This window comes from Pseudocercospora fijiensis, assembly GCF_000340215.1.
Source record: "Pseudocercospora fijiensis CIRAD86 unplaced genomic scaffold MYCFIscaffold_7, whole genome shotgun sequence".
NCBI lineage: Eukaryota > Fungi > Ascomycota > Dothideomycetes > Mycosphaerellales > Mycosphaerellaceae > Pseudocercospora > Pseudocercospora fijiensis.
Window position 1 is genome coordinate 3,344,537 of NW_006921538.1, and position 24,279 is coordinate 3,368,815.

The following is a 24,279-nucleotide window of genomic DNA, read 5'->3' on the forward strand; positions in this document are numbered from 1 at the left end:
AAGTTCTTTGGCAAAATTTCCGAAGACGAATGAGAGGGCAGCCCAGCAGTCCAAGAAATATCGATACAGGAAAGAGAATGTGATCGAGGGAGTCCTCGTCGCCGTTCCACTCTCTGGCGTTGGCTTAGCAGTGGTCTGTCGGAATGCCTTCAGAATGGAGAGAATGAGGGACACGATTTGCCAAGCATTGGCCACATTCCAGCATCGACAATCACATTGTGTCATAGGCTTGCAGCATTCCTCTGCAAATCTCGAGTGCATCTCTCTCCGAGCGCATCGCTGTCGGTCATGTACTGCAGCTGCTAGCGTCGAATAGAGCATTTCGCCAGAGTGACAACATCCAAGTCTGCACTGAAAGCATTCAAGAATGGCAATCTGCATGTCAGGCCGGATGCGGACATGGCAGAACAAAGACCTTGCTGTCGCTTTCGAGCGGTCGGTCGAACGACTACGTACACTGTCGCTGCTCACGCCTTCAGAGGGTATCGCGTAAGCATTTGTTTGAGCAACAGCCATGAATGTCAGAACGAGAAGCCGGTATGTCGCTGGCGACGACGACCTTTCGCCAGTCGTTGCAACCCAAGACCCCGAAAAGATCTTGGCGCACAAGGAGCAGGAGGTTGAAGAAGTCGACACCAAGGAATCAATCCGGGACAGAGCAGCGGCCAAAGCCGAAGAAAAGGCGGCCAAAGCTGAGAAGAAGGATGCTGAAAATCAAGCTTCAAGCAGCAAAGGAGGAAAGAAAGCGACCAGGAAGAAGGCTCCGGCCAAGAAAGCGGCAGCCCCAAAAGCCGCCGGAGTGAAGAAATCAAGCACCAAGAAGGGGGCCAAAGGGAGAGCGAAGAACGGCAAAGGCAAGGCCAAGGCCACTGCACTTGCTGCTGGAGATCCAGAAGAGCCCGCAGGACCCGCAGCAGACACTGCTGAGTCGGCTGGAGTACCAGCGGCGATCGCTCAAGATGCAGCTGAGCCAGGATCTGGATCGACGTCAGCCGTTCGGCCACCAGCACAGGATGGTGCCGGAACGAGTTTGATCGAAGGAGATGCAGGTCATGCAGGCAACCAAGCCGTCGCCGCCGCGCCTGAGACTGAAGTCTCTGGTCTCCAAGGTACAAGCGCGCAGACCGAGCAGAAACACGAAGACACTCCCGCTATCACTCCAACTCCGGCAAGAATTGCTTCAGCCTCGCCACCTGCCCAGAGAGAACCTGTCGCCGCTGCACCAATCACACCCTTGCCGAGAGTTGACAGCAACCAAGCACGAGAGGCTTTGGGAGATATTCCACACACAATCCCTCATCAAAACTCCTTCACGGGTGAAAATGCGGCCGCGGCCCACACCACAGCGGCAAATTCTGAGGCCCCTTCTGGCGAACTTCCTCTCTCAAACGCCACCGAAGTCGAGCCTAGTAGGTCTATATCATCAGCACAGGAAAAGCAAACGATGGCGAACGATGCAAATACGTTGTCTTCAGGAGCTTCACCCAGTGGCCAACCAGCATTTGGCTATTCCGCGACGGTCTTCCCTGGCGCCTACACACAATCCCGCAGGCGCTCCAGAAAGTCTTCGAAGGACGATGGGGATGATGCTCCGAAGCGCAAGAAGTCTGGAGGCGACGGAAATGATACCGGGAGTTCAGGGCAGATGCCGTCCGGGTCGGTTGACGATCCTTGCAAAGATTATCCTTCTCGACTGCAAGAGCTTGTGCGCCGCCGTACAAACTTCAAGACCACGGCTGAAGATCCAGTCGTCGAAGGACAGTTCCTTCTGGATGAAACACTGCAACAGGCGATCGTGTCAGTGGCCGAAGCCGTTACTGAGAAGAATGAAGCAGTTCGTTTTGCTTACCTCCCTCCTGCGGGCATTGTAGCTCTAAGCTTTCCTGGGATGCCAAAACCGGGCCAGCAAACGGCGAGACCAGGTCGTCCGGTTCTGTTTCCATTCTCGACGATGGACAATGCAAGCGGCCGGGGACACCACTCTCTGTTCGTTTTGGACCGTGGAGAGAATCAAGATTTCGAAATCTACCACTACGATAGCGCCAAGCGTACAGGGCATACACAAGACTTTCAAGAGCACGTTACCAAGTTCAAAGATCTCCTCAGAGACCTGGGATGGGCACGTCATACGAATTTCTCAATACCTGAGACGGCTCATCCGAGGACAAACCAGATCCGACAGAACAGCGCATGGGAATGTGGACTACACACTGTTTTCAATGCATGGGCTATCGCGCTCGGGCTTGAAATTGCGTCTGGTCCTGCCACCGTGCTACGCAACTACAAAAATTTCCAACGAGATGGTGTTCAAATGATCAATCTTACCCGCGAATCCAAAATGGACAGCAAAACCATAGAGGCATTCTTGAAGTGCTACGGGTTTGTCGCACCCACTGCCAGCGTGCCGGCAGACCGCGCATTTGAAAAGACGATACCTATCTTAAGAAATCACGATTTGAATGTTTTCATCGATCGTCTCCGGCTGGATAATGATCTGGACGAATGGAGAGTGAACGATGCGAGCATTCCAAACAGAGCTAAGCTGGAAGAAGCTCTTCGCGACAGTGGTCGTTCCCCGTCCGAAGTCGAGTTTGACATTCAAGACTCTTCGGAGACACTTCTCGCTCGATACAGGGCCATTGTTTATAGTCGGACACAAGATACGCAGGAGAGATCCGCTCCTGGTCCGGCCTCTACGTCAGACAATCAGCCCCAGAATGGAGGTTTCACCAACAAGGACGACGGAGACAACTATGAGCCAGAGCCGCTCGATGGTTCTGACGCCAACATCCAGGGTGCTAATCCGCAGCTCCCACCGACAGTCGGCCCTCAAGCAGAAGATCAGGATGTGAGTGCGATGGCCGACGGTCGAAGTCAAATTGCAGAATTCATCAACCGCCATGGAACCCCCGAGCAGCGTCAACGTCAAAGAGAAGCCACGCACCAAGATCAAACACGACGCTTTGGAGGAAGTGCCTCGATGGTCGGCGGGTCATCTGCAGCAGACATATCAAATGTGCCTTCTCTTTCTCATCCGCCAAACACAGCAGTTGTCGGAGCAGATCTCTCATCGCCAGTGCCCAACACACATCTCAATTCTGATCCTCTGACCTCCATTCAGATGCATCTCGCCCAGGACGCACACAGTCGCGAAGCCGCCGCAGCTGCAACAACTACACCGACCACTCCGCCCAACACGTCGGCTCTTGTGGACGTGATGTCAGGCAACCGCATACCAACTCCAGAACCTCGAAGTGCGCGAGAGGCCGAAGCAGTCACAACAATCCTTGAATCAGTCGCGCAGCCAGATCCTCTAGATCGAGAAGAGCGCGCAGCTGGACCTCCCGCTCTTGATCCGAATCCTTTGACCGAACCTGAAGATCCAGGCTTGCGAACGGATGATGATCTTTTCGGCGAGGATGGCGATGATGATGAAGAAATCACAATCACGACTTCTCCGGTCGCGGCTACAGCTCCTGCCGCACGGAGCCCAACGGGTCTGGCTCTACCACCCACGACGCCAAGAGGATCTCCCCAGACATTCTTACCTGGGCTGCGTCCTCCGCAAGGGTCTTCGGGTCAGCGGACAGGTGAAGCTCCTCCTGCTTCGCCCCCAAGAGGCACTGTCCGACCTCGTGAAGATGATGAAAATGAACCTGGGGCAGAGAAGCCGAACAAGCTTGCTCGCTTCTTGAAGGAGACCGAGACGCATGAGGAACCTCATGATGAATTGGATGACATTCTGAGAGGTGGATATGATGATGACGAGGAAGATAATGAGCAAGGCAATAATGAATATGCTGAGATGTTGAGGAGGCAGGGTGTGAACGTCGCTGAGGAGGATGGTGACGGAGAAGAAGATATTTATGGGGATTGAGAATGTAATGAGCGATGTCGATGATAGGTTCTGACTGAATCGCATAGCACGCAACTAACTGTTCTGGCTGAAATCAGATCTCATCACTGTAAGGCCATGCGTACAACATGAATACAATCCCCGCGCGTGGCCCGATACTCGCCCCAAGCGATCTTCCAACCAGACCCGTGTCAGACCATACGGGTCTAGGGATCTTGGCCTACGAGAGAAATTGACCAACTCCTAACACTGTATACCAAGCAAGAACAGTACTCGCCCTGCGACAGATGTGCGAGACAAGACTACTGTCTCCGACCAACGAAGCACTTGTTGACGCGTACGGCAGAGTCGATTTACCGAATGCTGGCCAGGTGGTGCAGGTGAAAGGTATATATACCTTTTGCCATTTCACCGTTCTCGAGAATCTTTCTACCAGTCTGCCACCCGTTCTTAAGAGACGCCGTGTTCCGTGTAGCGGATGTTGCGATTGCAAGAATCGAGTCGAATCAGGCTCAGTGCGAGAGTCTGGGGTTTGGAGTACTGCTAGATGTTGCCAATTTTGCCGGACGAAATGAAAGTGACAGGTATTGTGAGAATTGAGCGGGTCTTGTCATTCAAGTCGTAGTATTTTGTCGCTTGATCGAGAGATAATCACTGCTGTCGACATCACGACCGTCTATTCCATTCCCTCGGATCACCACCCTTTGTCACAAACTTGCCACCAGCGTTGTCGCCATCATACAATTTGCTCTTCGTCAAGCCCGCCTTATTCATAATGCTACCCCAGGTCGTCATCCTCGTATCTCTCCACGATGAATCACGGTCCCGATCGGGAAAGATACTGCTGAGTCGATTGCTCCAAGCTTTGCCTGCAGCAGGATCTACGGAAAGAAAGTCGTGCTTGTTGACTTTCAGCGGCGCAGGCTGACTTGGACCATAGTTCGAAGGAGTGTATGGTGATTGCAGCGTAGCGCCGATGTTTGCGACATTACTGTTTCGGCCCGGTCGGGTGGGTGTTTGGTAATTGTGTCCTGGCTCCTCGTCGATGGGTGTCGATTCTTCGCTTGAGACACCAGAGGTCATAGTCTGCCAGCTTCGCGATGTGAGCGGCTCTGGATTTTGTGGACGAAGGTTGCGAGCAAGCATCTCTTCTGGGGTACGGCCAAAGCTGGTGGGCGGAAGTTGAGGAGCGTGCTGATCCGGGGTCGCCATTGCGACTTTGATCGTCTCCGTGCTTTGCCTTCGAGCAAGGCTATCGGGTCTTCTTGCATCGCGATCATCGGCTTGTCGGCGGAGCGAGTGCATGCTTCTCTGCTTCTTCAGGCCACGAACCGGGCTGACTTTGAAGGAGAGTGTGCCTCGCTTGAGGTGACTCGGGATCGGTGAATGTGTCGGTTTGGGGGTTGAGACTTGGTTGACGAATGGCGAGCGCGAGAACCAGCCTTTCTGTCTGGCAGGCTCTTGGGGCGAGACTGGTTCTCTTGGCGGAGATGTCACCTCCACCACATATCCTGTAGCCCCATCAAGGCGGATGCTCTTTTGACTTGGGGGCGAATAGTTGAGGAAGTCAGTACGATGAACAGCGCTCGTGTCGACCGCAGGTTCTGAGATCGATCGACCATGTACGGTTGGGCGGCGGTACAGATCTGGAGAGAGATCTGTCAAGGTGTCTCGTGCGGACGATCTGTGCTTTTCATCGCCATAGCTCCGATTCTGGCGCTTTTTGCGGATGCAGAAGATGACCAAGGCCGCAACAAGAAGGCCAATCGCGATGCCCGGAACGAAGCCAGCAGCGAATGAGCCACCTGAAAAGCCATGTGAAGACTTGTTGGAGTCTGTAAGATCAGCTGGTGCAGAAGCTGCTTCGCTCGCAGGAGCCGTCGTCGATGGCACGTTGACCGAGATCGACGCTGTAGAGGTTGGCAATAGTGAAGAGATTGACTTCGTGGACGCAGTGACCTGGCTCGCAGTCAACGCTATACAATTTCCGCCCTGACACTTGTATCCCATGGGACAACATGCGTTCCCGCAAGAGTCCAGCTGGGTAGGCGGATCCGAATGCAGTTCGGAACTTGGTGTAGCAGTTGCGTTCTGCAGACCCTTGTCACAACTGACGGTACTAATGGTTTGGCAGTCCTGGCCAGCAGGACAGCATAGTGCGGCCGTGATTGGAGACGTGGTGTTTAACGGCAGACAGTTGCTGTTCGCGCTGCAGCAAAAGCTCGACGGGAATCCAGTGCCGCATGGCGTGAGATTTGGGACGCCGCCGCATGTCTGCGCGTCTCGTCTGGCAACAGGAGTGGATGCCTCGGGCTGCCAGAAGGCTGCGTCGTTCTCGAGTTCTCTCGGGATCCAGAGTGCGCTTGCAAGATGACAGTCGAGCAGGAAAGCAGCCGCGAGAAGGTTCGTAGACAGCATGTTGGAGCGCTTGCGCAGGAAGCCGCGCGGGGATCTTGAAGAGAAGCAGAACAGAAGTAGGAAAAGAGACAAGGAAATGCAATGCAGGCCGATCCACGCTCGCAGGCAGGCGAGACAGAGGTGAATGTAGAAGACAAGGGAGTGGAGTGAAGGGAGATGGAAATGGGACAGGTGACGGTCAGCAGGTCTTACCGTGTCTTGTCTTGGGGATGAATGGACGTGGAGCGAGCATGTCGACGACGTGGAGACGCGCTGGATGACGGAGGCCATGTGCTATTTCGCGGTGACACCAGCGGCAGTCTGGAGGCATTGTGTGGTGGTGAGCATGTCTTGGGAAGTCGGGCAGAGTGAAGCTGAAACACTTGGGCGCGCGTTTGAGGAGCGGTGCACGGACAGCAAACGATTGGCTGTGAGTGCATCGGAGAAATCGAGCCGAGACGGAGGTGAAGTTCGACGTCGAACGTGCAGACCACACCCGACATTCACATGCAATCCACGCTTCGCCATGATCACGAGACGCATATTGAGGCCTGCGAGTGCCTGCAAGCTCCCGCCGTGGACATGTTCTTCATGCGTGCGTCCTTTCCATCAATGCCAATGCCAATGCCGACGTACTCACCGTGCTGCAGACACGCACCTCCATCCTCCCCCGATTACAACCGCAGCGACAACAGCAACGACACCTGCATAAGGTACCTGTGTTGGGATTCGAGGAGGCTTTCACGGTGGAGGGCGTGCGTGGTTTGTTCGCTGCGAAAGGATACAAATTGGCATGGACAGAATACCAAGCGCACATCATCCAGAAGCTCAATGACCTCGTCGCCGGCGAACCCATCGAAAACCTCACTACCAAAGACCTCATATTATCATTCGCACGAGATCCTATGAATGCCGCCGTCTTCAACCACGCAAGCATGGCATTCAACAACCATTTTTTTTTCGGCGCTCTCTCCACCCAGCCCATCCCTCTGACTAAGGCGCCCCAGATGGTGGAGAGCTTAGTCAAGACTTTTGGCAGCATCGACACTCTGCGCGCAACCATGATCGATACCGCCGCGAGTATGTTCGGTCCAGGATTTGTGTGGCTGGTTTGGGCACGAAAGGTGGATGCCGCAGGAAGGTTGAGCAGCAGGAGCGGGCAGTGGCGCATTTTGAACACATACTTGGCTGGAACCCCGTTTCCAGAAGCAGGATACAGGCAGCAAGGCGTGGACATGAACACCAACAACCCATACTCGTATCAGAGATACTTGAACGCTCAATCGCAAATCCCCGCGAACACAGCCGGCGCATTTGGCCCACACAGCCAGCAAGGCAGAGGCCAGGCCAAGATTCCGCCAGGAGGCACGAGCCTTGTGCCGGTGCTCTGTGTGAACACTTGGGAGCATGTGTACATGTATGACTATGGTGTGGCGGGAAAGAGGAAGTTCTTGGAGGACTGGTGGGCTGCGGTGGACTGGGGTATTGTGCAGGAGCGTGCGCCAGCGGAAGCGAGGACAACTGTATCCTTCGAGAGGGCCTACTAGTGGCTGATGGCGGAAGCATGGAGACACACGAAGAGAGAGGAGGCATGAGAGCTGATCTATGACAAAGCTGTAGCAAGCTTTTACATCTCGTCACGGCGCTCAGAGACCTACGTCACGGCGATTCGTCTACAGGTGGTCGCCTGCGCGGTCGCCGTCATTGCCCGAAACGAGGCGCAACACAGCATTGAAGCGTTGCTTACATCAATAAGAAGGGATGCAGCGCGGTCACTGCCGAGGCGCGAGAACGATGTACAGTATAGAAATGTATCAAAAAGCATCACAGCGTCGACACTTAACTTCGCCTCTCAGACTACCCCAAGCGATGAATCCTCTCGACTCACAACCGCCAAGGTCACGTCGTCGCTGCAACTGGAACTCCAGTCAGGAAGTCAAACACGAGTTTCATGCCTCCAACTTCGAGACTCTGGTCATCTCTGAGCTACTTGCCAAGCATTCCATTTGATATCATCTGCGACCTGACGAGATCAACCCAGCTGAGTACTTCAAACCTCGACGTTCACCTCGAGCCTCATCAGGAAATTACTAGTATCCCTCAAGTACTAGCACTGAAGAAAAAATGCTTGCTCGTCATTCACATCATCAAATGACAGCCCAATTTGTCCCATGATAAGACGCGTAAGAGGCTCTTTTGGGTACTTCCCATGCCCCAAGCGGGATGGCGGTTCAAGTCCATGGCTGAGTGTAGTCAAGTCCTACTTCTTGCAGCTTCTAAGGGCTTCATCGCCATGTTGGTTTCGTGAAATGAAATTGATGCTGTTGAAGCTAACGTCCACACTCCCGAAGAATGCCTCATCGTGTCACATGCAAAGAGTCCAAAGGAACACAATCCCTTGAGCCTACACAGTACAACAGCCTCGTCATGTCCGCCATCCAATCAATCATTCCAAGGGCGTCTGGTCCAATGGTAAGATCCGTACGAGCATCTTGCGGTCTATGCCGATCCCACAGCTCTGTGATGGATGATAGTCTCGAGGCTGAAGCTCCTCGTAGCATATCCGCTCGTACGGGATCCGGGTTCGATCCCCGGGATGTCCAATGATTCTTTTTGCTCATGTTCCGGTCCAAGATCTGAGTCGAATATGACTTTTTGCTCTTCAGCATGTGAAAGCGTGGCACCAACCATAGGCATCCAATCAGAAGGGGACGTGGTCTAACGGTAAGATACACAGAGGTGTCTTTTGTGGGTCCCTCCCGCCCTTCCTCTGTGAGATGCGAGTTCGAGTCCCGCCGTCTCCACTATCTTGTTTTTTTCCTGAAGGCTGCTGAGATTTCCGATCAAACTGAAGATCATCAAGCCACAGCTTTGGACCCCCAGAAGCGAGGCACATCATCGTCGAAATCGTTCGGACACCGTGAGCTCTGAAATTGAAGCATACATCTGAACGAAGTACGTGGAGACACGAGTTTGAATAAGATATGTCTTGTGTCGAGCACCATCTGTATCCACAGGCTTTTGTACGAATTCCCACAGTTCAGTTCACTGTTACCTCACATGTAAATCAAACCCGAGCCTTCCTATGACTGGATGTAAGGCCGACGATTTTTGGTTGTTCTCACAGTCTGAACAACAGCCGTCAGAGGTTGATGCTCAGAAGCAAAAAGAAATAATCGTCAGATGCCGACCGCCGGATTCGAAACACGCATCCCCTGCCCTGATCGCCCTGGGATACTTGCAAGAGAAGCACGCCGTTGAGGGAGACGGCGACAGGTATCCTACCATTGGACGAGATCAGCCGACGTGACGCACTTCTCGATGGTATATGAAAGCTGCGCGCAAGGACTTTGCGCTCGCAAGAATTCAACACTCTCGTCCGATGGTAAAATCCTCGCCGCTCAATCGTACCTACTTGGCGCGTTTGGTGCTATGCGGTCGTTTCTGAGCATCTCATGCTTGGACAGTCAATTCATTTCCGCTACGGCTGGTGAGGGATTCCAGTTAAGATCTCGACTTCGGCAGAAGACTCTTTCTATTTTTGCTCAATCTGAGACCTCGTGGGAACTATTATCTTGGACCTTGTTCTCCAATGAAATGAGTAATCAAGAAGCAGATGACATGCAGCTTGGCGGCATGCAGCCATAATCACAATAGGGCAGGTTTCCAATCCCAAGGTGGTATACCACAAGGACTCTCACTTTGCCAGGAGCCTATCCAGATTCAAAAGGGCATGGCTTTCCAAGAACTCTCTTACTTCGTTGTTCATGCCCGTGAGATTCTGCTGTGGCATCCGCAACACACTCAAACCCTCCAGACTCCGCGCACGAGACAGAGCGACATACATCTGCTCCTTCTCGAAGCTGCGATACAGGTCAATCTCAACTCTGTCCAGGGTCATGCCCTGGGATTTGTGGATGGTCACAGCCCAGGCAGCGGTTAGTGGGATCTGTGTTCGACCAAGCAGGCTGTAAGGCGATTCACTGCCGACGTCTCTAATCTGGCAGCAGGGTCCGATACCTCGAATGCGTCCGTTGCCGAAGTCCACCACCGGCACATCTTGGCACTGTTGCCTTGTCATAAACTCGCGGACTTGTTGGTCTTTGATCTCCATTATCTCCTCCGTTCTTGAGTCGATATTGCTACCGCTAGCGCCCTTCCCGCTGCGCTTCTTTGGTGAGTCGGGATCTCTGCGGTGCATGGCATCGGCTACAGGATCCCAGGGCTTGAGATCCACTATCTTCCCTTGTGTACCATTGACTAGCTTGGCTTCAAAGTCAAGGTTGACGAGCAGCAAAACCAGAGTTCCAATCTTCAGCTCAATCTTCTCCTCGAAACGTTCAGTGCTCAGTGCTTTCAGAGGACCATCTGGCCTATTCTCGTACTTGGGCTCACCAAGAAAGGCTGTGGTAGGATCTTCCGAGTTCCGTCGGTCAAACATGTCGAGGCAGTCCAGGAAAAGCGATCTTTGTCTTAGTCGACGCAAGCCAGCTTCATTCTCTCTTTGCACCTCAGCTCGTGTCGGCATGAGCTTGACGGGATCTGCAAGGCTTTTCTGGCAAAGCAGGCGTCTTTCCTGGGGAGGAAGGTGGACACCAAAGCGGCATTTCTGGAGGAGCTTAATGAACGCCAAGTCGTTTTGTCGATGGATTTCCTTGAGCTCGAAATACAAGAAATCGGCGCCAGCCCAAGCTGGACTCTTGAATGCCCACTTGTCTTCGTCCTTGTACACTCGATGACATCTTTTGCATGTCTTGGGCCCTCCTCCAGAATTGTTCAATGTCTCCATCTCGCCACCATCGCAGTACAGACAGTATTCGAATGGCTTGACTGGAGGAAGCTGACAAAAGTCTCCAGTCACCACAATCTGCACTCCGCCGAAGGGCAGTCCGCCGTCACGGCGAGAAAGGACAGCCTTATCACGTGGCTTTGTCCAATAGCTTCTCGCCTCTCGCATAGCAATATCGAGCCGCGTCAAGAGCTGAGCCTCTACCATTGAGATCTCGTCGATGATGAGTACATCTGTGGCGCCGATGCGTGCCTGAACCTTCTTGCCGTGTGCTTTGCGTCGGAACTTTTCGAGATCAAGCCTGAAGTCGTCTGGCCTACAACCCATGTAGCTAAAGAATGTGCCTCCGCCAACGTTTACAGCAGCAATACCCGAAGGTGCAATGATATCAACATGTTTTCCCATTTCCTTGAGTTTCTTTACATACGCTTTGAGGACAGTACTCTTGCCTGTACCTGCCGATCCGGTATAGAACACATTGTAGCCGTTCATTACAGCGTCGACAATTTCGCGTTGCTCTGAATGGAGTGGAGGCTCATGGTCCACAGGCACTACCACTTCGGCTTTTACGCCTGTTGCGAGCGGGTTCTCAAGGTAAGAGACAGGGGCAGCCTTGATGGGGGTGGAAGGCCTGAGCTGACTCTGGAGATGGGAGCTCGGAGCTATACTCGCCGGCACGCTGCGACATGATCGACAATGCCAATTAGTGTTGTCTGGATACTTCGCAGCATTCGCTCGTCCCACGCATGTCTTGTGGTAGGTTGACACGGTACATTGACGTCCTGCGCAAACGATGAGGTCGACGGGCTTGTCGCCAGATGGCTGCCGCTGATTCTTGTAGACACAAAATTGCGGATCACACATCTCATCCTCGGAGTCTGAAGAGATAGAGATCAGTGTTGAAACAGACGCTGTTCCGGATGTCAGCCATGGTTACGCACACAGAACAATAGCGGCTATTCCCACGAACCGACATGAGCCTTAGTAATTGAGCGGTCCAATCTCTCGGAAGCCGAAACATTCATTCTCTGTTTTTTGCGCCTTGTGTCTTGTCCATAGCTCTCACATGGTGGTGCCTCGTGCTTCGACGCCATCACGCGTCTTTCCGCGTAGAAACGACACCTTACACGACTAGTAGCACTCCAAAACCGCTGCCGCTATCTTTCATCCACCATGACGCGCGATGACGGTTGCCTATGATACTGTTGAGCACCAGAGAGCAGGTCAAAAGGGGGTTGAGGTGTGACGCGTCAGCTCAGTCACATGACAAGCACGTGACTTCTTGGCTTGAAGAATTTTCATTGTATTTTAGACTATAGAATAGAGCAGAACATAGGCAATTAACGAAGCGAATTCAACCGCCGGCAATACAGTATTACGTAAGTAATCCACTACGCTATACGTAATAGTTATAAGCCCGGATTTAATCCGCGGTATTAGAGACTTCTATAGTAGGAAAGAATTTTCTCTATTCTACGAGACCTTTAATAATCGAATCGACAGTCTTAACGGCACTACAAACTACAACCGCTTTAAAGCAACGTTAGCATATCCTTAATAGCCCTCTTATTAGCTAGTCGCCTCGGTAGCAGCAAGCTTATTATCCTTCGTAGACCTAATAATTAGGATCGATAGTTTAAGCAAACTAAGACATACCTAACTAGATATAAGACCTAGGTCCTAGCTAACCTATATTCGACTAAGCTAACTAAACTAGTACAACCCCTTCTCCCGGAATTCGATATAGAACAACTTATAAGCAACCCCCTATATTAGGCTAGGGCAAAGCTTACTAAGGAACACTTTAATATAAGGAAGGCGGAGTTTGAACGCTTTAAGATAGCTCGTAATAAGACAATTGAATATCTAGCTATAACTGTAGACATTCGCTATCATTTAGAGATTACTAATCCTAATATAGACAACGTAGCACCAACTATACGGCTTATTCTAACTCGATTAAAGAACAAGCTTGCACCTAATACTTAATAGTAAAGGACTGCCCTTAGCAAGGAGCTTTACCGCCTTGTAAATTCTAAGTAGGTAAAGGACCCCGAGTACTAGTATAAGGAATAGCTTAATCTTTATAAGACAATAAAACGTATACAATATCCGGAATTTAATAACTTAGTAACCTACCTATATACTGCAGTTACAAATGTAGATAAGACCTATAGTAAAGGGCTCTATATAATGCACTAGGTAGGGCTATCGGTTAACAACTTCTATTAACTTATTAGCATAGTACGAGAATATGCCCGCAATATGCTAGGTACTTCTACGAAGAAGGGTTCATCTTTTAGCATCATCTACGAAGAAGGTAAAGCTAGTACTAACGCCGCTCTACAAGCTACAGACGATAACGACAAACCTAATAAGAACAAGGGCCGCAGTAATAGTAGCAACCGTATACTAAAGACATATACTAAGCTTACTAGAGTAGGCGAGAAGAAGGCATATAAAAACCGCGGTAAATGCACTGTAGTAAACTACCGCCTTCGAGAACAGGTTGAAGAGAAGGATAAGGACAATAAGTAGAAAGGAAAACTGAAGTACTTCGAGTCCTATCTACGCAAGAACAAAGGGTTCTACCTAAGACAAGCTAAGTTCTTCAAGGACCTACTAGCTATTAAGATTGTACAGCAATACTATAGACTTTCGGCTAAAGATAGTAGAGACGATGCTAGAACAGGCAATAGATTAGACAAAGTCTTACTAGCCTGCTTCTTTAAGGCAGACACTCTAGACCTATTAGCCTTTGCATTAGTTACCCTAGCACTAACTACTAACCATCTATTAATAGCTACAAACAGGAGTAAGAAATAGAACCCCTTTATTGCCCTAATATACGATAGTGGATCTAACTACAATATTGTTAACTACCCTAGTCGCTTCAACTTTCAGGCAATATTTATTCCACCGCGAGCTACTATAGTAATAGGAACTAGATACAACAAAGTTATCGCTATCGGAAGGGCATCTTTTACAGTCAAGTTAGTAGTAGGTAAACCCCTAACTATTAAGCTGAAAGAGTGCCTCTATGTCCCTAATTTCTATACTAATATTGTTAGAGGGGCAATCTTCTATTACCGTAGGTTCAAGTATAATAAGCTTAATAATGTTCTCTATAACCTATAAGGGAAACCACTAATCCCTCTTATTAGACCGGACAACTATATGCCCTATTTCGATATTACCTGTAAAGTAGATAGTAAGCCTCCGCTTGAATAGCTAATAGGGGATGAAGGTAAGCTACATTTATACCCCTTCTAACTGTCTTAGTCATCCTACGCAATAGCCCGTCGCTCCGTACGCCCACTACCGCTAAGGAAGCTTACACTAAAGCAAATACATAAGGTGTTTAGGCACCTAGGTGCTAAAAGAGCAGAAGAGCTAGTTAATAGGATTGATAGGATAATAAGAGATTACACACATAACAATAAGGTACTAAGAACACTACTTTGTCCTACGTATACATAAGCAAAGGGAAAGAGGCTTATCTCTAGGAGGCTAAGGCACTATAATGTATCGATACTGACTCTATATAGACACCTTGCAGCCGACCTGATGTAGCTGGATCTAGCCTATAATAGTAATTAGTATATGTTCTATATATACGATCTGAATACTAGACTTCACTTTATATAGACAATCGGTAATCGCTAGGAATCAACTCTCCTTTAGTGCTAGAACTAGTTAGCTACCTTCGTACGTAGCATTAGCAGAGACATCATTTGTTTGTTATCTAATAATAAAAGGGGTATATCAGGATTTCGGTTTCGATCCTATCTACGCAATAACTATACCACTTAGAGGCTAACAGCCCTATACACATTAGAGCAGGACCTAGTAGAGCGAGCAGGCCGTACTATTATTAAGGTAGCTCGAGCCTTAATAATACACGCCGGATTTCCACACAACCTATAGCTAGAAGCAGTCTATACAGCAACCTTCCTAGCTAACAGGTTACTAAGATTACGCACTGCCGACCTACTAATACGAACTCTATATAAGATAGGTACTAGCTATAAACCAAATGTAGCTTATATCTACCAGTTTGGAGCGAGAGCATATCTAGTAATCTACGGAACAGAGACAACTAATAGCAAAAGGAAGGCTATACTGCCAAATACTATGAAAGTGGCCTTACGCACCTATATTGGATACCTATATAGATATAAAGGACACTCTATCTATAGGATATAGGTACCCTTACGAATAACAGTGCTACGTACAAGGGACGTTGTATTTGATAAAACCAAGTTCTACAATAGCTACAATAATAACCTAGGTGTTGTTATAACTAACTAAGAGCTTTCAGAAGAGTATAGTAATCTCGAAGAGCTACAAGCACCCGCCTCGGAGCATCAATTTAACGAGCTTCGAGAAGTATACGATACACCTTAAGACCTTGTTAGGTTTAGAATTAAGGGGGTGGATATACTAATAGGACCTAGTCGACTTATAATAGTTAACTCTGTAAGGCTAGCAGATAAGCCAGTTGAACCACCTAAACAATCACTATAAGTACTACTAAGCGAGCTGCAGCTTATATAGGTGCTGAAAAGGCTATTTCCAGAGCCTTAACTATAGGAATAAGACTTTCCAATTGATCTACGCGAAGCACTAGAACCGCGTAATAATATGCTAGATAGGTTGGTAGAACCAACTATCAATTAGCAACCTTAACAACCTAAGAACAATACTAGCAATAAAGCCCCTGCTAACAATATAGACGCACTAGGTTATACAGATAATATAGACTTCAACTTGCTACGTACAGAGCTTGCTAAATTGCTAATGCTAATTAAAGCAGCTAATGTATCTTATCGTTACTTACTAAATATAGGAGGTCTATACTATCGTATTAACAATCTAAATAAGCGACAACGAGTAGCCGCGATCCGTTACTATATCAACGACCGAGACTAAGCGAGAAACCTCCTTCTATTTAGCAACCTATATATAGTAGCAGAGTACGAAGCTAGGTCAACATATAGTAACAGCGCCGATAATAATTAAGCTAGCAGCGATCCACCTAATTCCCTAGAACCGCTACTACTTCTACGCGACGAATATAATTTAAGCCTTACACCGAAGATCTTAGACCTACTAGCAGAGCCACGTAACTAGCGATAGGTACTCAAGAGCCGGTTTAAGGAACAATAGATACATACTGCAAGAGTTAAATTCAACAAGGCACTAAAGACACGTACCTTTAAATAGGTAGATCTAAATACACTAGATAAGCCTGATCTTCTGCCTCTTACTTAGGTATTCAAATACAAGGGTAATGCTAATAGCCGACTAATTAAGTTCAAAGCAAGAGTATATACAAGAGGGGACCTTTAGAAGAATACACACTTAGACACCTATGCCTCAACACTAGCTGTACGAGTATTCAGAGCTCTTATAGCTATCGTAGCTAAGTTTGACCTAGAAGCTAAGCAAATGGATGCAGTCAATGCCTTCCTTAATACTATATTCCTATATACGCTTTACCTTAGGCCGCCTAATAGATTTAAGCAGAAGGGCAAAATATTGAAACTACTCTAAGCGCTCTATAGTCTACAGGAGTCACCTCGGCTATAGTATAACCACTTTACTACAATACTAGAGAACAAGCTCGGAATACAACCCGTTAACAATGTAGACTGCCTGTATATAGATCTAGACAAACAGGTATTCATCTTCTTCTACGTAGACGATTGTTAGGACTAAAGAGGTTACACGTGATTGGTATGTAACTAGGCTCGAGTAAAGCCAGGGTCTTGATGCCTTAGGCAGGGCTTGGCGCTTAGCGTTGGGCCAACTAGCCTACCTTCCTCTCTCTCCTCTTAGATCTCTATCGAATACTACACTAATTCACTACTACCCTATCTACCTGCTAACATAACCTATCTTATACAGTATTCGATCTACCCTTTGAGGGCAGTAGCTAGATAGTCCTTATTTCAAGTTTTTAGCGGTATAGCTACGAATAAGACTAATCTGACTATATTGCGCCCGAAGAACGGGACCTATACGTACTATTCTACTAAAACAACCGTACCAATTATTAAGTAAGGCCTTCTACACGGCCTACTATACTAAGTTAAGCATATCAGACCGATACCTACTAATTCCGCTACATCCGCATCTTAGGGGCTAACAATACATCATTAGTGCTACCCCTTATAATGGCCGGTTTATTACGAAACAACAACCGCGGCGCCGCTAGCAGCGCTAGCAATAACAACGCTAGTAGCACAGTGCCTAAAGTGCCTACTAAAGCACCTGCTAAAGTGCCTCCTACCGAAGAGCCTACTATAGGACCTGCTAAAGAAGAACCTGTAATTCTAGGTAATGATCTAGAACTGCCTATTAACGACATTCTCAACAATATTGTTAATCGTCGATATAGCTAACTAGCCTTTGGCCCCCAGCCGATAACGAGACTTCAAGAAGCTACTTAGAACAGGCTTACTGCCTTACGTTAAGAACAATAGCTAAGGGATAACCTCCTCGAAATTCATCGCCTATAGGAAGCCTTAGCAACCAATGCTAAGCTAATAGCAGGACCTTCCTTACTAGCTATTTAAAAGAAGGATGCTAAACTCAAGGATTGCACCGTGTTTGATAGCTCTAGCCGCAAGCAGTACAATAATTACATCCGTAATTGTGAATTGAACTAGCGGAATGCACTAAGGGCCCTACCAGATAACTATTCATTAGTCGTCTACGCTATATAATACATTAATAGCGACCTAAAGCGCACCTAGGATGACTATTTCGACTCCCTTACTAATTAGACCGCTGTTTAGTAGCAAGACTACAAGACTATTATGCTAGATACCCTTAGAAACCCTATACTAAGGCAACAACACGCTTAGGACTAATACCTTCGGGCCAAACAAAAGACTAACCAATCGGCTCGCTTATTTAAGGCCTATTTGAAGACCCTCGAGGACGATTTGCTAGCTAAGACCGACTCCATCTAGATTTCCGAAATACGCCCTAAATTGCGATAGGAATTGGTCCTTAAATTGGACCGCCGTCGTGTGTTTAAACAGGCTAACCTAATACGCATTCAATTTATAGTCGAAGTGGAAACAGCCGAGCGGGCTATTTAGCTCTAGTAACGACTAGAATCGAGGATCCGACTAGCTAGCACCAACCGCGGTAATCGTAGTGCCCGCGGAGGCAATAGCTAAGGGTCCTACTAAAACAACAATGCTAACAATAGAAACAGTAACAGCGACCGTAGAAGAGGCCGTAGCCGGCGGCTATATAGAGGTAGCCGCGATAGGGGCCGTAGAAGGGGCTCGTATCCCTACAATGCTAATCGCTCGGCTAACAATAATAGCAACAATAGCTACGGTAGTCTACCGACCGGGTTGAAGTGCTTTAATTGTAACAGTACTAGCCATCTACTAGGCTAATGCGACAAACCTAAGGACTAGGCCCGAATCGACCGTACTGCCGCTAAGTACCGAAAGCACCTTTTAGCAGCTAACGCTACCCCTGTAGGCTAACCTTCGAAAAAAGAGTAAGCGCCGCACCAACTATTAGCCTCGTGCGGCGTAAGACTATCGACATTGTACTAGCTATCACACGTACCTGTCTCATCTCTAGGCCCGATACTAACTATAAGGCAAAGGTTATACTAGACCCCGGAAATTCAGTTAGCGCCCTTATCAGCTATTACCTGGCTAAGCAATTAGACCTTCGACAACTGCCGAAGACTGACCTGCCAACCCTTACTTAGTTTAATAACGCTCGGCACTTGACCTATAGGGCCTACTATGTCTATATAGCCCTAAAGGACGACCTCGGAAATGAGCGCCTACTGAACTTTACTACTTATATAGTAGACATAGACAGCCTCCTATCTAAGATTGTTATCGGCAACCCTATTCTTAAGTACTATACTATAGTTATAGACTTAGGCAGTTAACAGTAGCGATTTAGAATCGCTAGGAAAGAGGACATTAAACACATCGATATTAGCGAGTGCCCTAACGATATTAGGGTCCTATTTATCGGCAACCTAACACCTGCCGTAGCTAACCTAACAGTCGACCTATTAGGCGATAACAATGAATCTGTACCCTCTAATGATCCTAATCAGCTTGCTCGTATACTAGAGTCCATCCGAGAGACCTACATTAACGTGTTTAAACACCACTTGGCATCGACATTACCTATGTTTAAAGAGACGGATTATAAGATTAATATTATAGAGGGCAAAGAGGTCCCTTTTAGACCCCTCTACAACCTTAGTAAACGAGAGCTTGCTGTGTTACGTAAGTATCTAGAGGAAAACCTAGCCAATAGCCGGATACGGTACAGTAACAGCCCTGCTGGCGCCCCTATCCTGTTCGTACCAAAGAAGGATAGTGGCCTACGCCTATATGTTAATTATCGTAGGCTTAACGCTGTTACTATTAAAGACCGCTATCTACTCCCGCTTATTAACGAGACCCTCGATCGCCTTTCTAGTACTTACTACTATACTACATTAGATATTAAGGATGCATACTATCGCATCCGCATCCGTAAGGGTGATAAATAGAAAACAGCCTTCCGCACCCGCTATAGCTATTTCGAGTACTTAGTTATACTATTCGGCTTAGCTAATGCCCCTGCTATATTCTAGTCCTATATTAATCGGGCCCTTTTAGGCCTATTAGATCACCTCTATATAGTTTACCTAGATAACATCCTAGTTTACACACACTCACCTAACATTGCAGAACACTGGGCTGCAGTACGAAAGGTCCTCGACCGCCTACGGGCCTATAGCCTGTATTGCAAACCTTCCAAATGTACCTTTGCTGCTAAGGAGGTGTCCTTCCTTAGCTTCCTCGTATCAACTGAGGGTATTAAGGCTAATCCTAACTGGATTAAGACTATTACTAAGTGGCTAACGCCTACTAGTATTAAGGAGCTTTAATTATTCCTAGGTTTTGCCAACTTCTATCGTCGCTTTATTAAGGGCTATTTACGACACGTAATGCCCCTAACTAAGCTCACTAAAACTAAGGCCAACCCAACTAGAGAGTTCAAATGGACTAACAGAGCATAAGCCGCTTTTAACGGTTTAAAGAAGCGCTTTACTAAAGTCCCCTTGTTGCACTATTTCGTACTAAGCAAACAGATCTGTATTAAGACTGACGCTTCCTAGTTCGCTATATCCGCTATTATGTTACAACAGGCTAATAACAATTACTAGCACCTAATCGCCTTCTTCTTACGGAAGATGATCGATATAGAACGTCGCTACGAGACCTACGAGCAAGAGCTCCTAGCTATTGTCGAGGCCTTTAAGCACTAGAGACACTACCTCGATAGGGCTCAATATACAATACAGGTCTATATAGACTATAACAACCTCCGTAGAATTACGAAGGTTACTAGGGTTATAGGTCGACAGGCTAGATAGGCCGTCTACCTCGCTAGGTTTGATTTTGATGTATTATATCGGCTAGGCGTAAGTAACCCTGCCGATAGCCTATCGAGGCGACCTGATTACGATAGCGGGACTTAGCAATCCATTAATTTATTGTTTCCAACCCTGTAGCATAAGATTGCTATAGCCCGTGTTGTTAATAAGCACGCGCAGGATAAGCGGCTTACTAGACTCCGCGACGGCTTAAAGTATATTAATGCTCTTGCTATATTAATAGTGCGTGTCAAGGCAAGGGCTAAGGACACAGACAGGAGAAGTTATAATAACTCCCTAGTCGACATCGCAATATATAGCGACAGCGATAGCACTAATGCAGTTGATCCGGCTACTAGTGCCATTAGATATATACAATACATACCTCGTTTAATAGCGAGGGTGCTGTTGAATAACCTTACAAATAGGGATAGTCAATCGTTTATAGATAAGCTATTACGTACTTAGCAGAGGGACGCCTTTGCTACGGCTCGTATAGATTAGCTTGTAAGTAGGCGAAAGACTCGATCTAGTAAGAGTAACAATTAGTCGATCGACGACAAAGGTCACTTAAGGTTCAAGGGCAGATACTATGTCCCCGCTAAACAATCGATTAGACAAGAACTTCTTAAGCGACACTATAATAGTGAGCTTGCCGGTCACTATAGTACAGAGAGGTCGTACGAGTTACTATCGCGCACATACTACTAGCTAAATAGTGAGCGGGATATAAAGGATTACGTAAATACGTGTGCCGTATATTAACGAGTCAAAGCACTAAAGCACTTACCATTTAGCGAGTTGTCTTTACTCCCTGTTTTAAAGAAGCCATTTACTAAGCTTACAATAGATTTTATTATAGGCCTCCCGCCTGCTAAGCGTAGGGGCAGTAAGGATGTGTATAATGCCATCCTAGTTGTCGTAGACCGGTTTACTAAGGGCGCTCGTTACATTCCTACCCGAAAGGATTGGACGGCTATTGACCTAGCTAAGTCGCTATAGAACAATATCTTCTATAGCTATTAGGGGACCCCTAAGGGGATAGTCTCCGATCGAGGCTCGATATTCATATCTTACTATTAGAGTAAGATTTGCCTATAGCTAAGACTCAAGCATCGCCTGTCTACAGCATTCTATCTACAAACAGATAGTTAGACTAAAAGGCAGAATACTACCCTGTAGCAGTACCTACGCAGTTACATTAACGAGAACCCTAACGACTAGGTCAACCTTCTACAACCTGCAGAATTCGTGTATAACAACAGTGTACACTCATCTACTAAGGTTTTACTATACATAGCTATAATGGGCTAGAACGCCGCCTTGCTATAAGATCCATTTACCTCGCTCGAGGCCGAACGTAAGGAAAGGGAAGCGCGTTAAGTACCAATACCTAAGACGCTAGCGGCTATTAAGAGGGTTTAAAAGATGCGAGAGATTCACGCTAAGTTAGCTAACAAACTAGCAAAGGCCCAGGTATATCAGAAGGCCTACTATAACAAACACTATACGCTAATAACCTTCAAGCAAGGCGATATAGTCATGCTAAGCACTAAGAACCTCCGTATCCGCAAACACCTATCACCTGATAGCAAAACAAGGCCTAAGCTTGTACCTAGATACATTGGCCCATTCCGAATCCGAGAACCGAAGGGCAATAGCTAGGCCTATCAGTTATAGCTCCTACTACACTATACTATCTATAATACCTTCTACATCTCCCTCCTTAAACTATACTACTATCGCGAAGGCCCTAAAGAAGCCCCTGCTAAACACGAAGACATACTAGCGGATAGTGAAGAACTATAGTCTATAGAACGTATCCTACAGTACCGGACTAGGAAAGGCAAGAAGGAGTACCTGTTGAGATAGTAAGGCTATTTACTAGAATGGGACTTATAGGAAGCCGAAGACTCCTTTAAGGATATGACCGAGTTGTTAGATAAGTATTAGACTAGCGTAAAGAATAAGAAGAAGGCCAAAAGCTTATAATGTCACTACTAAGACCTAGGACTAATGCCACCCCCGGGGTGCTATTAGCTAACCAATCGGAGGCCGGCAAACTAGGACAATAAGACTACACTAGGCGCGCTACTACGCGTTAATCAATCAGTTACTGCTCTTTCAAGAATTCCACCTCTTGTTCCTTTATTTTATCGAGGCCTCGAGGCCTAAGCGGTCGGCAAGGACGGCGTAGCCGGCGTAGCTATATTAGTAACGGTATTGCGGAGTGTGTTGCTATTTAAGAAAGGAAGAAGCAGCTATGTTAGTAACGGTGTTGCCGAGTTGTTGTTAGTTAAAGGAAACTAGAAGAAGGTGAAGTTAGCGCTAAGACGACTAGCGCCGCTATTGTCAACATTACCTGCTCGCTAACATCGCCAACCTTACCTATTGTCGCTACTGCACCTGTAAAACAACCTTACCTGCACTACGAGCCTAAGGCGCTATACTAACTAATTAAAGATTGAACCTATTAAAGGTTTGATCAAAACTTTGAGGCTAAGTCAAAACTTTAAGCCGCTCAAAAGATTGAGTAGACTAATAGACCGACTAACTAAGGGCAAAACTATAGAGCTAAGCTAGCCGGGGTCGATCTTGCGGATAATAGGTTACTCCTCGATCTATCTAACCCTTTAAGCGAGGCGAACCTCTACTACTGCACTTATAATAGCCTTTACCTATAGAAACTAGAAGAACTAAGTTTTTTAAAAAGATATAATTAGTTGACACTTAAAGGCTGCTAAACCTAGCTAATTAGGGCTAGCGAAACTACGAACAGTAATAGTCCTCGTAATAACAAGAACAACCCTCGGAACGGACAAACCCTCGGAGCGGATATTTCTAGGTCTTTTAGAGTAGACGCAAAGAACTCGGTACGACATCACTTAGAACGGAGGTAGGGCTGCAATACCTCGTACGTCTACCTATTATAGCAGAGAAGACGCGCTCGTATTGTAATTAGTCGAAGGTCCTCAATTCTCGTAGTTATATATCACTTTATTGTATGCAAGTATAGCGCAGTTAGAGTTAGACATTGTGTTGTATTAGAGGTAAGGTTTAATATAGTTATATAACCGGTGATTGCGTGTTCAATTCAGCGCGGACTGAGAAGCTTGCTAGACCTACTAAGTTAGTAGCGACAGAGGTTGAGAATAGAACATAGACCGGCTACGAGGGCGCGGCCTTTAGAAGGGAAGCGTGTATCAGGACTAAAGAGGTTACACGTGATTGGCATGTAACTAGGCTCGAGTGAAGCTAGGGTCTTGATGCCTTAGGTAGGGCTTGGCGCTTAGCGTTAGGCTAACTAGCCTGCCTTCCTCCCTCTCCTCTTAGATCTCTATCGAATACTACACTGATTCACTACTACCCTATCTACCTGCTAACATAACCCATCTCACAACGATATAGTGTTGCTATATTACTATTAGTACAGACAAAAAGCTCTTAACTTTAAGAAGAGACTAATAAAGGAGTATAAGCTTAGTAACCTAGGGAAGCTCTTATAGTTTCTCGGTATTGAAGTTATACGTAATAGACAGAACAGGAAGCTATAGTTGTTACAAAAGGCATATACTAAGAAGATAGGTTAGCGTTATAGAATTGATCCTAAGACTAGTAGGCGAGCAGAGGCACTATTGCCGACTAGATACGAACTATACGAGAAACCCACTAATAAGGAGACTCGTTATATAGACTTATTAGCAATACTGGCCTACTAGAGCCGTATAGGATTACTTAACTTTTCAGTAGTTTAAACTAGGCCGGACATAGCTAAAGCAGTTTCTATGCTATTAAAGGCCCTTTAGAACCTAC

General features: G+C 47.3%; 5 protein-coding genes and 1 pseudogene across 6 annotated transcripts; 4 read left to right on the forward strand and 2 right to left on the reverse strand.

The window, feature by feature from the left end:
• Nucleotides 1-514: 514 nt before the first annotated feature.
• MYCFIDRAFT_198674 (uncharacterized protein) lies at nt 515-3,877 on the forward strand (the record flags this gene model as incomplete). Its single annotated transcript, XM_007931185.1, has 1 exon — nt 515-3,877. One exon carries the CDS (start codon nt 515-517, stop codon nt 3,875-3,877), a length of 3,363 nt encoding a protein of 1,120 aa, XP_007929376.1.
• Nucleotides 3,878-5,634: 1,757 nt separating this feature from the next.
• Nucleotides 5,635-6,386, forward strand: MYCFIDRAFT_183555 (uncharacterized protein). The gene has a single exon (XM_007931186.1). The coding sequence runs from the start codon at nt 5,979-5,981 to the stop codon at nt 6,228-6,230; it is 252 nt and encodes an 83-aa protein (XP_007929377.1). The 5' UTR covers nt 5,635-5,978; the 3' UTR covers nt 6,231-6,386.
• A 399-nt stretch (nt 6,387-6,785) lies between these two features.
• Nucleotides 6,786-8,088, forward strand: MYCFIDRAFT_156204 (uncharacterized protein). The gene is made up of 2 exons (XM_007931187.1): nt 6,786-6,848; nt 6,904-8,088. The coding sequence occupies exon 2, from the start codon at nt 7,159-7,161 to the stop codon at nt 7,798-7,800; it is 642 nt and encodes a 213-aa protein (XP_007929378.1). The 5' UTR covers nt 6,786-6,848; nt 6,904-7,158; the 3' UTR covers nt 7,801-8,088.
• An 872-nt stretch (nt 8,089-8,960) lies between these two features.
• On the forward strand, nt 8,961-9,057 carry MYCFIDRAFT_t56 (annotated as a pseudogene). The gene has a single exon. The product of its transcript is annotated as a tRNA-OTHER (tRNA).
• Nucleotides 9,058-10,049: 992 nt separating this feature from the next.
• On the reverse strand, nt 10,050-10,220 carry MYCFIDRAFT_123708 (uncharacterized protein; the record flags this gene model as incomplete). Its single annotated transcript, XM_007931188.1, has 1 exon — nt 10,050-10,220. A coding segment is annotated over one exon (171 nt), but the record flags the coding sequence as incomplete, so codon positions are not given.
• A 246-nt stretch (nt 10,221-10,466) lies between these two features.
• Nucleotides 10,467-11,906, reverse strand: MYCFIDRAFT_141534 (uncharacterized protein; the record flags this gene model as incomplete). Its single annotated transcript, XM_007931189.1, has 1 exon — nt 10,467-11,906. A coding segment is annotated over one exon (1,440 nt), but the record flags the coding sequence as incomplete, so codon positions are not given.
• Nucleotides 11,907-24,279: the final 12,373 nt, after the last annotated feature.

Coding starts and splice junctions, on each gene's coding strand:
- MYCFIDRAFT_183555 (XM_007931186.1), top strand. CDS start 5,979: ATGGTTTGGCAGTCCTGGCCAGCAGGACAGCATAGTGCGGCCGTGATT.
- MYCFIDRAFT_156204 (XM_007931187.1), top strand. CDS start 7,159: ATGAATGCCGCCGTCTTCAACCACGCAAGCATGGCATTCAACAACCAT.